The sequence below is a fragment of the Electrophorus electricus genome, chromosome 19 (assembly GCF_013358815.1).
Source record: "Electrophorus electricus isolate fEleEle1 chromosome 19, fEleEle1.pri, whole genome shotgun sequence".
Taxonomy (NCBI): Eukaryota; Metazoa; Chordata; class Actinopteri; order Gymnotiformes; family Gymnotidae; genus Electrophorus; species Electrophorus electricus.
The window spans coordinates 5,982,141-5,998,546 of record NC_049553.1 but is presented as its reverse complement, the minus strand read 5'-3'; the positions used below and the strand labels follow the sequence as shown (position 1 = coordinate 5,998,546).

General features: G+C 44.7%; 1 protein-coding gene and 1 long non-coding RNA gene across 2 annotated transcripts in view; both read left to right on the top strand.

Moving 5' to 3' along the window:
- Positions 1 to 2,541: 2,541 nt before the first annotated feature.
- Positions 2,542 to 4,087, top strand: LOC113580821. The gene is made up of 4 exons (XR_003411003.2): positions 2,542 to 2,869; positions 3,125 to 3,184; positions 3,350 to 3,681; positions 3,895 to 4,087. It is a non-coding gene; the product is annotated as an uncharacterized LOC113580821 (long non-coding RNA).
- Positions 4,088 to 5,440: 1,353 nt separating this feature from the next.
- Positions 5,441 to 16,406, top strand: part of arrb2b (arrestin, beta 2b) — a 36,696-nt gene continuing 25,730 nt past the window's right edge. The window contains exon 1 of the mRNA XM_027015568.2: positions 5,441 to 5,642. Within this exon, the coding sequence (XP_026871369.1) occupies positions 5,620 to 5,642 (23 nt within the window). The 5' untranslated portion in view covers positions 5,441 to 5,619. The remainder of the gene's footprint in view (positions 5,643 to 16,406) is intronic.

Sequence of the window (16,406 nt, the reverse complement as noted above, 5' to 3'; positions counted from 1 at the left end):
AAAAATAGATGCATTTCCAAAGATATGAGTTCCAGTAAATGTGTCCGTTCAGTCTGTGTGTATGTTCAGGAGTACAACAGTCTTAATAGGACAGTGTGTTGTGTGTTGCTTGAGGGATTTGAGGAGTCTGATGCCCTGTGGAGGAAGATATGAGCTTTGAGTATATGTGCTTAGACAGTCTATGTGTGTGATCAGAACAGTCTGTGTGTGTGTTAGAGAATTTTTAATATTCAAAAGCACACATCCATGTCTGAGAAATTAAGCCTTTCAGGACTGTGTTATTAAATAAACAGTGCAATGCAATCTTTTTCCTGTCTTTTTTCCTTTTTTTGTACAACATTTTAGTATTTTACAATGCATTTATCATTAATCCTTTGTTAGCCTCTTGAAAATTTCTGAATACAATAGTCAAGTCTTGAACTTTATATTTTCTAATGTTTGACTTACACCAGTGTGATCATACTCCACATAGGTCATCCTGAACTAATCACATAAGTGTGATTGTACTCCACAAATGTTTAATATACCTCTCTGACACTACTAAGTGGAAACTGACAACTGTTTGACAAAGATGTATTTACATGAAAGAATGAAAATTAATTATGCATACAGTAGTGTCTTTCCCAGGTTTAGAGATTCATAAATAGTTGCACATCATCGAATTTAGTTTGCAAGGGTTAGAGAGTTCATGTTTTGGCTGAAGAATCCTTAGTGAAATATCCATTCACAGTGTATCTTATAGGCAAGGATATCTCACACTGATCAGGGCTCTAAAGATGTGCACACATATCAGGCCACTCTGTATATATCTGGCACCCAAATCAGGACTCTCTGTGTGAATAATTAAATCTCTCTTGAGCTGTGTCTAATGACTGGGCACCGTGAGCATCAGACTTTTGTGCCCATTCAGCCTTTAGAGTTTCCAACAACCAGCTGTCATGCCTTCTGCATGGACTCAGTCCACTGCAAACTACACTACCCACAAGCCTCCTGTCCATTCCAAATCCCCAGATTATTAGTTTCACCTGTGTCTTGTTTTCCTTAATGTGATTCACTATATAAGCCCCATTTGTTCAGTTTGTCATTGTGAAGTCTCATTTGTCTGACTTACATCTCTGAGATATTGTATTTTATATTTTGCTTATGTTCATCTCTGCCTGTATTCTGGATTAACTGTCAGATTTGTTTGCTCATCTACTGCTCACTGGATTCTACCACTGCCTGTGTACTGACAATTTTTTTAGATTGCCCCTTTTCATTATTAAATGTCTTCCTGCATTCGACTCTGTCTTTGCTCGCCAAACCTGACAGAAGTCTTTGCCACATATGGAGTCAGCAGATACGGGATCGTTACCAGATGTCTCGTCTGCTCATGGTCCGTTGCTAAGTCAACATAATCAGTGACTGGAGTCTTTAGGTAACGCAGTGGACGAACCCACCTGACAAACGCAACACCTTGCTGCCTCGGTGCCGTGCGTGACTGCGCTGACGCATCGTCTGGCGACTTGGACCTCCAGTGAGGTGGGAGCTCCTGCCGTTGCGACTTTCCCTCCACCTACTACTATCATTTCTTCCTTTTTGTCCTTCATTTCTGTCCTTGCACTGCCAGACAAATATAATGGGGATCCAGCTGACTTCCACCTCGATGCTCACAGTGCTTTTGCCCATTAGCCTCCACGCACAGACTCTGTTGGAGAGCATTGGAATGGCATCAGAGATTTGTGCCCATTCAGCCTTTCCAACAGCCAGCTGTCATGCCTTCTGCACGGCAGCTGGACTGATGGTCATGAGATCACCAGAGACTATAATCTTTTCACGGATCAGTTTTGGGCTGTCTTTGAACATCTTTTAGAGGGCAAAGCAAATGTGCAGATACAGAGGAATACCGAGACCTAGTGGAGGTTTTCAGTAAGGGGAGGGCAGCCGAGCTACCGCCACACCACCCTTATGACTGTTCGATACTCTTCAACAGATCTGGTGGAGGGAGGTGTACCTCCTCGAGTATGCCCATACCCCCTGTTGGCACGTTCATTTAAATCTCAAGCAGCGACAGGAATTTTTTTTTATTTCTAAGAAAGAGGATGCACTATGTCCATGCATTGATTATCATGGTCTCAGTGATGTCTTGACCCGCTGCCACGTTTCCTTTTGCCTTGGAACAAATGAGAGGGGCCCAGATCTTTTACTATGCTGGATCTGAGGAGTGCCTTTAACTTGGTCTGGATAAAGGAAGGGGATGAATGGAAGACTTTGTTACTAATTCTGGACACTGAGTACCGGGTTATGCCTTATGGCCTCACTAAAGCCCCTTCTGTGTTTCAGGCATTCATCAATGACGTACTGAGGGACATGATTGGAAGATTTGTGGTCGCCTACATAGATGACATTTTGGCTTACTCCCCCTCTCCCCTGAAGCATGTGAGAATGTTCATATGAGAACAATTCTACAAAGGTTACTAGAGAATAATCTGTATGCAAAACAGGAAAATGTGGCTTCCATCTACAGAAAACATCCTTCCTAGGTTATATAATCAGCAATACCAGGGTCACCATGGAGGATAAGAAGGTAGACACTATAATGAATTGGCCACTCCCACAGACTCCTAAAGCACTTCAAAGGTTCTTGGGCTTTGGAAACTTTTACAGCCGATTTATATGCGATTTCTGTGCCATCACTACACCTCTCACTTCCATGTTAAAAGGAAAACCTAAGTACTTCAGTGGAACCCATGAGCGGAGCAGGCTTTTCAGGCTTTAAAGAAAGCCTTCACAGAGACTCCAGTAATGCAGCATCCTGATCCGGAGGAGCCCTTCGTGGTTGAGGTGGACACGGAGACAGGAGTCGGAGCCGTCCTTTCCCAACATATTGGTAAGCCCCCAATACTACATCCCGTCACCTACTATTCTTGCAAGCTCTTGCCAGCAGAGAGGAATTATGATGTGGGGAGCAGGGAACTACTGGCTGTTAAGTCAGCAGTAGAGGAATGGAGACATTGGTTAGAGGGGGCCAAACAGCCACTGGTGGTATAGATGGACAAAAAGAACCTTGAATACATCAAGCAGGCAAAGCGCCTTACTCCTCGCCAGGCTTGATGGTCTCTTCTTTAACCGATGTAACTTTCAGATCACGTCCAGACCAGGATCCTGGAATGCCAAGCCTGATGTCCTTTTTGGAATGTATGAAGTGAGTATTTCCGAACTTGTAATTGACCGCTTCCGTATTCTGCCTACTGAGTTCATTATAGGTGCTGTGCAATGGGACTTTGAAGAGTTAAGAGGTAAGATGTGTAACACCTCCATTCCACCATCCTGTCCTGAGAAGAAACTTTACGTGTGACCTGCTTTTTAGGACAGATTAATCACCTGGGAACACTCTTCACTTGCTGCCGGTCATCCAAGAAATGTTAAGACCCAACAGCTGATTTCACACAAATACTGGTGGAAGTCTGACAATCGCATGCATAACTTCATCTCTTCCTGTTCGGACTGTGCACACCTAAGGACCCCACGGATGCTACCTGCTGGTACGCTTCAGCATCACCAGCTGTAGTCCAGTGGATGTGGCGGAGTGAACAGGTCTGGGAAAATATCCCTCAGCACATGCAACAGGCCAAAAGACCATTTCAGCGGCATGCAGACTGCCCTGGGACACCACCTCCTACCTTCATGCCTGGAGACAGAGTATGGCTGTTTACTAGAGATCTACAACTAAAGCGTTGTGGTAAATTAAAGCCATGCTATCTGGGTCCCTTCTTAATTCAGAAGAAGATCAATGATGTAACCTAGTGTTTGAAATGACCTAGTACTTATGCATATCTCCATCATTCGATGTCTCACTCCTGAAACCCTTGTCTAGTCCCATTAACGATGACACTACCTTGCCTCTGGATATAGGGGGTTCTCCTGAATATACAATCCATGAAATACTGGACTCCAGAAGGAGCAATGAGCATCAGTATATCATCGATTGGGAGGGGTTCGGTCCTGAGGAGGGATGTATTGGATTCCACAGCACGCACCGGGATAGACCTGCTCCTTATCCCAGAAGTCGTCCTCGTGGCCGTTTGGCGTTGTCAGCTGACTCTGGCTCCTGGGGGGGGGGGGAATTTTTGGATTTCCCCTTTTTATAATTAAATATGTCTTCCTGCATTCGACTCTGTCTCTGCTCGCCAAACATGACACCACCATGGCATTCACTGGAAAGTCTATCAGTTACATTTATGGTGCAGGTGGAAATAACGTCTTTAGTTCTTTTCTAAGCGACAACTTCGATAGCAATGGTTATAATATGGTTATAATGGTTGTTATTCGTGGTTATAATAACCTATTTTTAAGTCTCTAGCTTCGTGTAATATAAAAAAGCTGTTTATTTATCTTTATTCATATTTTAAATAGAGCCGAGTTATTTACTGACGTCTCTTAACTCTGAGTTAGTTGCTGACATCTTTTGCAACACCCAAGTACACGCAAGTACATCTAAGTACAATTTAGATTTGACGCATTCGTTCATCTTTAAAGAGGTAATTTCTAAAAATGTACTAATGGAAAACTACTGAGCCCTCGTACAGCTGAACATAATATTAATTTCAAGAAACATTAATTTGTGATTTGTATGTGGTAAATGGCTGTTGTGGGCATAATCACGATACGGGCAAAATTAAGTCTATCGATTAAAATACAAATGTGTTATCTACATCACGTCGCTAGATGGCAGAAGACAATGTTTTCGAACTATCAGCAGTCACACAGGCTTATAGGATAGACTTATGTATACAGAAATAGGATGAAATTCGCGTAGCAACAAATAAGAACAGAAACGAACTTTCTTATAGGCATGTAAAATATTGAAATATTGTCAACCTACGGTTGTAGTCAGTGGTAAATGTGATTTTAAAATGTTGCGTATAAAGACTTCTATAAAAAATAGCATATTCGTAGCCTTTCATAGTTAAATTGTATTTGTCATACAACGTCTTCTATTAGACGCGTAGTAAAAAAAAATACTGTATAAAAATATAAAAGTAAAATATAAAAATCCTATTGTTTTAACGAGGCAGCCAACAGGTCTACGCTTATATGAATAGCACAAGGGAAAAAAAAAACCTAGAACTGTTCATTGACCATTTTATTGGGACTTCCTGTATTTAATAATCATTCTTGTATGAATACATGCTTTATAAACGCGAGACAAAAAAGCTAACCCGAACTCGCCACTAAGCTTAAAATTGGATAAGCCTACGGCGACAAAATTTTGAATTAATTGCCCCCTATCTATTAGGCTACACTGAACCAAGTATGTTCTCATTGGTGATCCCATCAGCAGGGCGGGTGGATTGAGTGAACACAGTGTGACGCAAACAGATTGTGTTCACCGATTGGCCAGTGCTAATGTCACTCACGCGAAGAGGCCGGACCTGTGAATGCTGTCAGAAGACAGAGGTTTCCGTCTCGGGACTGCGGGAAGTGCCCAGCGAAAGAGGACAAGTCATACTGGACAGCGGAGCCTTGAAAGACAGCCGAATAGGGAGTCGCAGCGCTTTATTCGAAGGGGGCAGTTAATTTATTTAAAAACAAACAAAAAAACATTTTCATTCTAGCATTGCAAAAAGGCCTTCGGATATGGGCGACAAGGCGGGGACCAGGTAAGACCGTTTAAACCCAGGTCGCGAGGTAGGTCTCGAGCCGGCAAGTTCCATGTCACGTTGAAGTCACGCAGCAGTGTGAGTTCGTCGCGTGCACCGGGGGGTGGGTGTGTGTGTGTGTGTGTGTGTGTGTGTGTGGGTGGGTGGGGGTGTTGGTGTGGGGTGTGTGTGTGTGTGTGTGTGTGTGTGGGGGTGATTCCACACCCGCCGAGAGGCAGAAGTTGGCTGGGGAAGGGTAGCTGAGCAAGGACTGCTTGACTATCACCAGCCGTACGGTATCGGGAGCTCTGCCGTGCTGTCGGCGCGCTACTCTACTACTCAACTCGCGATCCACGTCTGGTTGGGTGGGGTTGAAGCTGCGCGCAGATCAGTGGGAACATCGTAAATGCGTGCTGCTCGCTACGTCTAGGAAAGGGTAACCGGACATCAACAGCCCCTCCGAAACACCACTACGTCTTGGAGCACAGCATTCACTGCTATTTCGACCTTTAAGGTTGCAGTTTACTCAAGTGAAATAGGCGTGCTTGTTTACGGCTCGGATCCGGTGTTTTGTCGCGCTTTATTTAACAAGGGCGGTTACGTGGGACTGTACAATAACATAGCCGGTAGTAGTCCCTCTCCTGCTCCAGTGTGTCAGAACGACCCGACATTATTATTATTATTATTATTATTATTTTACAACAAATCGGTAGCAATATTTGTCTGATCTTCTTACGCCGTAGTAAAACGCTGTAACTGCTGCAGGCAAAGTGAGAAATCCGTGTTCAGCACCACTACCCCAACCTCGATCACTTCCTTAACTTTTCGAAAAGGCCTCGGCATTTCCTGCGCTAAAGAGCTTACGCTTCGAGACCACTCGCATGGGCTCGGCGGATCGCGTCAAAGACCCCGACGCGCTGCAGTCGCCCGTGGTCTCGGTGTAGTCGTTGGGCGGTAATGTACGTGTACCGTTTGATGAGTAACTTCGCCATCTCTCCGCGGTGTGCATTCGTCTCTGCCCACATCGCTCGCTTTGGAAACCGTCCTAGGCTGTGCATAAACTCTTTTTCTTTTTTTAAAAATCACAGCTTTAGACTTATTGCAGCGTGACTCTGTAGGTACCCCTGTTTTTCATGCAGTGACGTTGGTTTGACGTATGGCATACAGTGTGCAGCACACACGTGGACCCGTGATGTGAATTTTTAAAACCTAAAGCTGGCTCTGCATACGTGTGCCCCCGCTGCTACCATGTTCACTGCCTCTAACAAACCCAGTGCAGAACAGACTCGCTTAGCACGTATTGATTGACACGCATTCAGCCTCACACGGCCTGAGATGGTGTTGGTGTCGTCCACTGGACTGTGCATCTAAATTAGCTCTGGGGGAAAACTAAATCCGCCTGTCTCTGTTTCTCTGTCACACACAAATTCTCATTCTTCTAAACATTTAAACCATTTATCTTAGATGTGTCCCCATAGTGTAGTCAGTGTATTTATTTTGCTATCGTATTTTTTGGCCTCTCTCTCTCTCCCTCCCTCCTCTTTCTCTCTCGTGGGGACGGTGGAGAGTGTGGGTGTAGTGTGCTGTGCATCTGGCTCACTTATCAGTGTAGCATCACTGTAGGCTTCAAGAGATTTCTCTGGCACGCTGCTCAAACGTAATCTCCTCACTCGATGCCTTTTCACAGAAGTGAAATCCTTCTCTCAACTTTACTTCAGCTGTTCTCCATTACTCTGGTGCTGGTCGAAGCACGTCTCTGCCTTTCCTCATGCATTTAAGCTATTCTCATTAAGACATTTAGGATCAGTATACAGAAATGCCTGGAGTTGTAGAGAAGCACCCACTGCTGTTGCACGCAAATCAAATAGCCAGTTGGTTGCTTTGTTTGATTCAGCCTGATCTCTTTGATCACAGTTCAAGAGGACGTATATATCCCACTGTGTTGCTAAAGTTGAGGTGCTGTATAAAGTATGAACGAAAATGTCACGTTTTTGATCAAGAAAATGACAAGCCTGATCAATGCATTGTTTGCCAGTTAATGACATGAAAAGAAAAAGAAGGAGTTGAGATGAATGGATGCAAAACATGAGGGAGAGAGAGAGCGCGAGCACGAAATCGGGATGTTGGGTAATTATATCATTAGAACCACTCTGGAAACTAGTGTGGAACTCATCACTTGTCACTTTGAGGCTTTGGTCCTTTGGTGTGACGGAAGGGGTTTGTGCAATGTTCAGTGGAGTTTGGGTTGTGAATGCTAAGGGCTATGCACAGTTGCGTTTGGGTTGTGGAATCTTGATGTGTCCAATACTTGGTGAATTGCAAAAGATTTTCCATGTTCATTTGCCTACTGAGAATTCGACCTAGTCGTTTCTGGGGCTAACCAGTGGTCTAAAAACAGTGCTTTCGTTTGGCTAGCATGTCCTAAAGGCCGATGCGTTTGAATATCACATCACAGCAGCTTTTTAAAGTAATATATGTTGAAATGAATGAACAGTCTTGCTGATGAATGGATTTACATGTTCGAACGAGAATAATCGGATTGTTAGAGTATGAAGAGTAGGCACAAGTTGCTGAGGCTCATGTGACCTCCGGATGCCCTGCCTGTCTTAATGTGTCTTTCTCTTTGTATAGACCATTTGTTCTCTCTCTGTGTTTCTGTGTCCTCTGCCCTCTCCAGCCTAATCAACCCTCTCACTGTCTCTCTGTAAGTAAATGACCCTCCTGCCCTCCGACTGAGGCTTTGCCTTTCGTCACCATAGTAACTGGCTTGTCCACCACAAACAGTCACCCGTTTTCCAGCACGGTGCCACTCTGCCATGCCTCGCACTGTGCTGTGAGAAAGTATTCGCACCCATCTGCTTCCCCATTGGTTGCATGTGTTGTTGGTTACCACGGAAAGCCCGAGAGAAGGACCCCCCATGGTCTGTGACCTTGTTATCTTTATCGTTAGAAGGTCTAAAAGGAAAGATCATTAGTTTCTGGTTTGCCTTGTGACTCTTTCTCATGTCACAATTACTGTCAGGCCTTTCATATGTAAATATGCTTAAATATTTGACTGTAATTGTGTGATCTTTTTCACACTTTGAGAACAGTAGCATTTACTAGTTATACTACGTTAGGACCAAATGCTAGAAATGCCAGTTTGTGACTCAAATTAGTGTATTTTGAAAGAACATTATATTCTTTAGTTTTTACTGAAAGTCCTTTAGTATGACTTAATTGTTCTGCATGTATATGTATATATAAATAAAAATATACATCTATCTATCTATCTATCTATCTATCTATCTATCTATCTATCTATCTATCTATCTATCTATCTATCTATCTATCTATATATATATATATATATATATATATATATATATGAGAGAGAAAGATAGAGAGAGAGAGAGAGAGAGAGAGAGAGAGAGAGAGATTGATTCAAAATTGTAGTGAAGTATACAAGGTTTCCAGAGAAACAGGACAGAGGTTGGGATTTAGATAGGTCCTTCCTCAGCTGTACAAGCAAAGTGCTTCTGAATTTCTTGGAGGAGGAACCAGTTTATGTTAGAAAAAGTAGATTCTTAAATATTAACATTAATTCCATGGGGCTCTAAAGTTGAGAGTGTAGATCACTAATGGATGTTGCCTTAATGACATATCTGTTTGCATTGCCAGTTGTTGCTATGGCAACAATATAGTTAGGAAACTGATAGAAAAAGAACTAACACTATCAGAATGAATGTTATCCTTGTGTACTTCCACAATTTTGACTATTTCTACATCTTTTGCTCACCTGGAATCTCTCCCTGTATATATAAAATGTATGTGTGTATCCTTTGTTTACCTATGTATGTCCTTTGCATATGCGTGTAAGTGTATATGTGTGTAAGTGTACATGTGTGTAGGTGTATGTCTTTTGTATATGTAGGTAGGTGTATATGTCTTGTATATGTGGGTAGGTGTATATGTCTTGTATATATGGGTAGGTGTATATGTCTTGTATATGTGGGTAGGTGTATATGTCTTGTATATGTGGGTAGGTGCATATGTGGGTAGGTGCATATGTGGGTAGGTGCATATGTGGGTAGGTGTATATGTCTTGTAAAGGTGGGTAGGTGTATATGTGGGTAGGTGTATATGTCTTGTATAGGTGGGTAGGTGTATATGTCTTGTATAGGTGGGTAGGTGTATATGTGGGTAGGTGTATATGTCTTGTATAGGTGGGTAGGTGTATAGGTGGGTAGGTGTATATGTGGGTAGGTGTATATGTCTTGTATAGGTGGGTAGGTGTATAGGTGGGTAGGTGTATATGTCTTGTATAGGTGGGTAGGTGTATATGTGGGTAGGTGCATATGTGGGTAGGTGCATATGTGGGTAGATGTATATGTCTTGTATAGGTGGGTAGGTGTATATGTCTTGTATATGTGGGTAGGTGTATATGTGGGTAGGTGTATAGGTGGGTAGGTGTATATGTCTTGTATAGGTGGGTAGGTGTATAGGTGGGTAGGTGTATAGGTGGGTAGGTGTATATGTGGGTAGGTGTATATGTCCTTTTTGCAGTGTCTCGCCTCCTTTGTTTTGCATGAACATTTACATTTTATGCTAAGAGTAGGTTGGTGTTTCCTGTGGTAAAGGAAGAGGCAGTGGGCAGACTGAATCTAAATATGGTGGCCTGCGGTATTGAAAAGAATTTAAGCATTGAAGAGCACTTTGACAATCTAGCTAGTCTCACTGCTTATAGTCCAGTCTTTCAAACTCAGCACTCAACACAAACAGACATGGTGCTCCCAGTGCAGAGCTACAGTGACCATGGCTTGAACTGCTGTCTGGCTGGAGTCGCCTGTTCCAGGGTGTCACTGGACCTGAAGGCTGGAACCCTATGATATATAAAGTGAGTCTTGCTAATTAACTGCATCTGTTAGGTCATGAAGATGGAATGCAGTGCTTTGGAGGTATAAATATTTCAGATATTTTTAGGTGTGCGAAGCTCTCCGTGACTCAGGTGAAAAGTGTGGCCATCAGTGAAAATGGGAATTGAACTGAAAATGGCATCAAAACACTTGTAATCCACAGTGTGTTCTCCATCTGAACCCACCAGTGTGCTGAGTGAATTGCTTTGGGCGGGAAATCTTGGTACTACAGTCTTGGCCATGTCCACAGGCCAAACTATGTGTGTGTGTCTGGAGTAAAGAAGAGGGTGCTCGCACTTACTCTCTATGACCCTTTACTCTTGTTTCATCAGCTCAATGGTTCAGTTATCTCGCAATGGCACAGTCTATAAATTCGCCTCAGGCTCTTCAGTATCTATTTGGACATGCCCCTCTGCAGGGATTGGTGCTCTTCATTTCATGACCCCTGATCCACCGCATTGCTCGCATAGTGCACTTAGCTCACGTGGCTCCCTGGCTGTGTGTCTGGTTTCTCACGCTACTATTTACTTCTTAGTGTCACGCATTCTGCTGACTGGAGGGAGCTGAAGGTAGGAAGTTGTGCGACATGTCTGAGGGTCATGTCCTAAATTATGGAAAGCAGAAGAACAGGAGAATCATTCTAGTAGAAATATTTGGCCGGAGTGGGAAGAAGCCCTGGAGAAAGGAAACATTTATCATAGCCCATCACTAACATAAGAGGTCTGTCGCTGAGGTGGAAAGGTTTCTAATCTGCAGTGGGTTAATTAGATTTGAGGTATAGCTGCTGTCGCAGTGAGGGTTAACTCCCCTACTCCCCTGACGAATCTGTGTGCTTGACTTGACCACTTTTCTGTACTGTGTAAAGTGTAAGTTGTTTCTCTTTCCAGCCATATAAAAGGCCACTTTGAAATATTGTTTGATTCAGTTGTGAGGAGCATCAGAGATGTTTGGTTGGCTTTTAGAGCAGCCTTGGACCATGTGCGCAAGTAGAATGCGGAAACTGATCTTGACAGATGACCAAAAAGTTCAATGCATTTATTAATAAAATATATCAGCTCTGTAGGTACGTGTGTGTGTCTGTGTCTGTGTAAAATCTGACAAGTGATCATAGCCAGAGATCCTGAACATTTCCCTTGGCTCCATCCTGAAACAACAGAGGATTTTCTTTCTCTCTCTCTCTGTCAAAAATGTTCTTTCTTTCTGTCCCTTGCTGACTTTTGCTTTTCTCCTTTTATTTATTCTCTACATCCATCTATTTCCACCGCTCTCCTCTTCTGTCCTCTAAAAGACTTCCGCCAGGTGGAATTTTCTTCTCTTTTCTCCTTCCAGTCGCAGTTTGATTCTTTGCCGTTGAAGATATTTTTAAACATACCGACATCATTCGCCACTTCACCCCTTTCGCAGCCATGCACGACTCCATGAGCAAGCGTGCAAACACAGGTTTGCCAGGCTCACCTGTCTCGGCAAAGCCGTTTGCCTGTCTTCGAGCGCGTAAGCGCTCCGAAATGTGCCCAACCTTCCACCGCCTTTGGGGCCACGAGAGCAGATTTAACTGCGTGTCTTTAGACAGCCTCGTGCGAAGAAGCAGTCGCACGTTTCCTCATTTCTACGCAGATGAGACGTCGCAGTTACACGGGTCTTGCATGCAAGTACGTCACTGACCTCAATAACGATCAGTGAGCGCTTCGGTCCCGGGTGGGACAAGAGGAAGGGGAGGCTGAGAGCAAGCACACACACAGCCAAGGAGGGGAAAAAGGCTTTAAAGACAACACTCATGTCTGAAAGCACTCATGTTAGGAGCTGGGGCATCGGGGGAGATGGATTGTTTGCCGGGGGTTTGATCTCAGTCTTGAATAGTTTCCCAGCCTTTGGTTCACATAGTCGGTGACGAATGAGTGTGTCTCCTAAACGTAAATCATGCAGGGTAAAGACTCATGCTCCTCCCAGCATTTAAAATCAGATTATCGACAGGCCGAGTGAGCCCCTGCGCAAACAGGTCCGGCTTCGCAGATCCGAGGGCCGGTGGAATGAACGACAACTGCACACCGTGTTATCTTGGTATCCGCTCTGTTGCGAGGCACTGCCGGAGCGCCTTCTGTCAGGTGAAAACTACTCCACGGCTTCTTATCAGCACACTAGCTCATGCTATCACGATATTCCCATAGAATGCCAGTAAGACACTGCTGTTATAAAGCCAAGTAGGCCAGTCTGTTTTTGTTGATCTAGGGGAGGGAGGATGCCTGGTTTAAAAACAAACCAACCAAAAAAACTGCCCTCCGCGAATTCAGGCTGCCGTTGATCAAACACAGAGCATTCGGGCATATGGGTATCATCAGTGGGTGCGCCCTTGATGAAGCCAGCCAGGAGAAGAACAAAAAAAAAAAAACGAATGTCTTCTCCATTAATGGAAAGACCACCCCTCCCTCTTCCCGGGAGCTATGCTTTAACAAATGTATGTGAATGAATGCCAAGAGCTGTAGCTATTGCTGTGAGTTCTTTTCCCCATTTGATTGGCTCTGCTTTTCACTCATCTCTCTCTTCAGCTGTCTTCTCTAATGGCACCATAAACGTTTCAGACCAAGCTGGTTGGTTTGGTTTAAAGCTGGTTTGATTAGCGATTGGCTGTTTCGTCAGTGTCTGGGATGAGTTAAGCGTAAAATTCTTGAGGATGGAGGGGGCATGCTCTGACCAGCTTCAGCCCAGCAGGCATCCAGAGGCTGTGGCCTCTGGAACTCTGGTCCCCGGACCTGTGGTCCCTGGAACTGTGGTCCCTAGAGCTGTGACCTCTGGAACTGTGGTCCCCGGACCTGTGGTCCCCAGAGCTGTGGCCTCTGGAACTCTGGTCCCCGGACCTGTGGTCCCCAGAGCTGTGGCCTCTGGAACTCTGGTCCCCGGACCTGTGTTCCCCAGAGCTGTGGCCTCTGGAACTCTGGTCCCCGGACCTGTGGCTTCTGGAACTCTGGTCCCCGGACCTGTGGCCTCTGGAACTCTGGTCCCCGGACCTGTGGTCCCTGGAACTGTGGTCCCTAGAGCTGTGGCCTCTGGAACTCTGGTCCCCGGACCTGTGGTCCCTGGAACTGTGTTCCACAAAGCTGTGGTCCCTGGAACTGTGGTCCCTAGAGTTTTGGCCTCTGGAACTCTGGTCCCCGGACCTGTGGTCCCTAGAGCTGTGGCCTCTGGAACTCTGGTCCCCGGACCTGTGGCCTCTGGAACTCTGGTCCCCAGACCTGTGGTCCCTGGAACTGTGGTCCCTAGAGCTGTGGCCTCTGGAACTCTGGTCCCCGGACCTGTGGTCCCTGGAACTGTGTTCCACAAAGCTGTGGTCCCTGGAACTGTGGTCCCTAGAGCTGTGGCCTCTGGAACTCTGGTCCCCGGACCTGTGGTCCCTGGAACTGTGTTCCACAAAGCTGTGGTCCCTGGAACTGTGGTCCCTGGAGAAGGAGCTGTGGTCCCTGGAACTGCAGCCTCCAGAGCAGTGGCCTCTGCACACGTTGAGGCTTCTGGAACACTTCAAAGTCAAAAGTCAAAGTTAGCTTTATTGTCATTCAGACTATACAACGAGTACTGCACAGCTGAACGAAATTGCGTTTCTCCAAACTTCGATGTGCAAATATAAACTATACATAAAGGTAAGCGCACGAGACAAGACACAGTATAAGTACTTGTTAAGGACCTCAATAGCTGCGCTGTTGGATTAGGGTTTATAGGAGCAGGGAAAACGTGAAAAATTCCGGCCTGGTAAGCAATACCAGACTGGGAATGCCTGGAGAAGCTGGGATGAACCTTCACAGAAAGCACGCATGTATCAGGCGGAAACAGCTGGAAAAGGTGAAAAGCAGGATGGGAAACTGCATGTGTGTTTGTGAATGTGTGTGTTTGTGGGTATGTGGGTATGCGGGTATGCCTACTCTTCTCTAAACAAACACATGGAAAAATATTCGCTGATGTCCCTGCCCCTCTATCATCTCTGTCACACACACACACACACACACATACTCATCAGGCAACAGGAACACACACAGGGCTTTGCTTTCGCAGGCTGCATATTCGGAAAGGCAACAAATACGTGACCTACACCCTCCATGTTTGCTCTATCAGCGCTCTCAGGTTTCTGTCTGCCTGCATGGTCATTTTCTGAAGCACTTTGAATTGCCACTGTGTATGAAAGCTGCTGTGTAAATAAACTTCCCATGCCTTGTTGCGTTTTGTGAATGACATTTATTAATGGGCAGTTGCTGATGTGAACGCGTGTGTACGTTATGTCCATGCATGTGTGACACAACACCCTTTTCCTTATGGGCTCTTCATGCAGCTTAAAGGTGTTGCTGTGATTTGTGCATCCGCGTAGTTTAATAAAAATGTCAGGTATTTATATAATGTGGACAGGTTTAACTGTGTTCTCACAACACTTGTAATTATTGCTGTCCTGTGATTAATCCTTTGAACCACTAATCTTGTGATGCAAGTGCTGGAGGTGACGAGCTCAGTGTGTGTGTGTGTGTGTGTGTGTGTGTGTGTGTGTGTGTGTGTGTGTGTGCGCGTTTGCATGTGTGAAGTATAAATATAGAGCAACTGGCAGACACCCTTAGACATAGCAACTCACGGAAGTGCTTAAAAAGAAGTGCTTTTACAGGTATAAAAAAAATGGGGGGGGGGGGGGGGGGCAAATAAATAAATAAATAAATATATATATATATATATTAGTGAGGTACACGGGTTTTCCAGAGAAACAGGACGTTTCAGACAGAGGTCCTTCATCAGCTTGGCAAAGTGCTTCACAGTTTTTATATATATATATATATATATATATATAATGAGAGTAGGTGCTGTAAGTATATAAGCACTTTCAAAGTGAAAATCAGAATATCATTTCAAGTTTTGGATATAGCTATCAGCCTGGTCCCAACCTGCTTGTAGCTATTTCCAGAAGGACATCCTTTCTGGAATATTGTTAGGTTGGAATGCTAAGCATGCATTGTATTCACAGCAGTATAAAACAATTCTTTGATTGCAACTTTGAGAACATGCAGCTGGCACGGTGCGCCAGCCCCATGTGTAGCGTGCAAGTTCATTCAGAAAGACGATGGTGACCCCTACGTCTTCATCTTCAACCTCGAAAGGACACGGTAAACAAGGCCCTTGCTGTGCAGTGCGCAGAGAAGGTTTTTGAACTCCAGATGTTCAATTTTGCGAAGGGCATCGCTTAAAGACATGGTACTATGTTTATAAGGCTACGGTTATGGGGTGAGTCAGCGTCTCGCCTGCCCACACCTGCATGACGACAAATAGCACATAAAATGAGCGCTAAGACTTTCTCACCATTTTAGAGTCTGCCGTTGCTGACCGTAAAACGCAAGCTTTTTATGTGCGAAGGTTTGCGGCTTCCTTGTTTGGCCGATGTTTGTGTAATTTGATGAGCAGTGTGGAGTAGGCCAAGTTGGGCGTCAGCGCTTCTAGTAGGGCCCAACTAATAATGTTTCTCTGCTGTAGTTCTGGAGGTGAGATTGGAGGTGTGGGAGATTGTGATGCCTCCTTTGGTCTTTCACACTCTTATGCTGCCAAGCTTCTCTGACACCATCCACAAGCCTCTCGCACATGAGAGGCTCATACTCTGTGTGTGTGTGTGTGTGTGTGTGTGTGTTTATGCGTGTGTATTTGTTTATGTGCATATGTGTGCATGTTTTTGTATGTGTGCGTGTTTTAGTGTGCCACACTTGATTGTGTGTGTGTGTGTGTGTGTGTATCCAGTTTCTTGCAGTCTGCATCAGCTGCATGCGGTCACCTTAGTATATGGTAGTTTGGGTGTGTATGTGTAAGAGCACGGAGGCACCTAATGTTAGTTAGTGCTCTTAGTTTACTGGTTTCTCACACCTATACAATATGAACAGGA